A 1,015-nucleotide genomic window follows, 5' to 3' on the forward strand; every position below is an offset into this window, starting at 1 on the left:
TAGCCTCTTGTTGGGTACTCAAATATATTTGGCAAACACAAATCTCAGAGCCAATTAACACATAGCCGGCGTGTATTTCAGGATACAGAGCAGATAGGGTAATCAAAAAATGTATCCCCATGTTCATAAATTTACTAGCAAAGAAACGAGAGCAGAAGATTCAGAGGAGAGCACCTGTATGAAGGAGTCAGAAGGGAGGATTCCCGAAGTGAGATTCACCCCACGATAAAGGGGCCAATCTCCCCGGCCCGCATGCCGCTGGCGATCTCGTTGGCGACCAGCAGGCACGCCGACACCCACCCGGCGAGCACCGCCCACACCATGTCCACCCTGTACGCCACCAGCTCCCACGGCATGGTCATCCTTCCCCTTCCTTGCTCTGCCTAGCCTTAGCGTTCCTTACTTTGCTGGCGTTGCCGTTGCAGTTGCAGGCAAAGCAATTTTCAAATGGGATTCACACCAGCAGCAGTACAACAAGTAGAATCAGCTAGCAATTACTAAAGGAAGAATAAGAAAAAACAAATAAGAAGTTTAATTAGCTAGTCGTACAAAATAAAACTTTTGAGATGGATGGATGCCCTGTTCATTTAGATCTGAAGATTGATCAGCTCAATCATGGTGAAGACGTTGGGTTGCCCGATGCAGATGCACCCACTGAAGAAATATACAGCAATTTGACTTTCAGTAAAAATTTACCCTGACGCTTTAATCTTACTATCTACTGAAACTGACCCTTATGCTTTAATCTTGATGCTCCCCTAAGTTCCCCATCTATGCATCTGCATATAGCTTTAGGATTCAGACGAACAAAAAGGCTTCTGAGATGCCACATTTTATTTTCATCAGTTAGCTACAAAACTCTCTACATAGAGGCATACCAATTTTACTCAAAAACAACAATACAACAAGCAGAATCAGATAGCGGTGATTAATCCCCTTTGCAATTAATGAAGGAGGAAAAACAAATAAGAAGCGTACTTAGCTAGAGAATGAACCTTTCAGATGCCCTGTTCAT

At 43.7% G+C, this 1,015-nt stretch overlaps 1 protein-coding gene across 1 annotated transcript; it reads right to left on the reverse strand.

The window, feature by feature from the left end:
- Window positions 1-215: 215 nt before the first annotated feature.
- LOC119301111 lies at window positions 216-456 on the reverse strand. The gene has a single exon (XM_037578018.1). It carries the CDS (start codon window positions 360-362, stop codon window positions 216-218), a length of 147 nt encoding a protein of 48 aa, XP_037433915.1. The 5' UTR covers window positions 363-456.
- Between the last annotated feature and the right edge of the window lie 559 nt (window positions 457-1,015).

This window comes from Triticum dicoccoides, chromosome 1B, assembly GCF_002162155.2.
Source record: "Triticum dicoccoides isolate Atlit2015 ecotype Zavitan chromosome 1B, WEW_v2.0, whole genome shotgun sequence".
Lineage (NCBI taxonomy): Eukaryota > Viridiplantae > Streptophyta > Magnoliopsida > Poales > Poaceae > Triticum > Triticum dicoccoides.

Excerpts from the sequence above, each read along its gene's own strand:
- LOC119301111 (XM_037578018.1), bottom strand. The coding sequence starts at position 362 with ATGACCATGCCGTGGGAGCTGGTGGCGTACAGGGTGGACATGGTGTGG.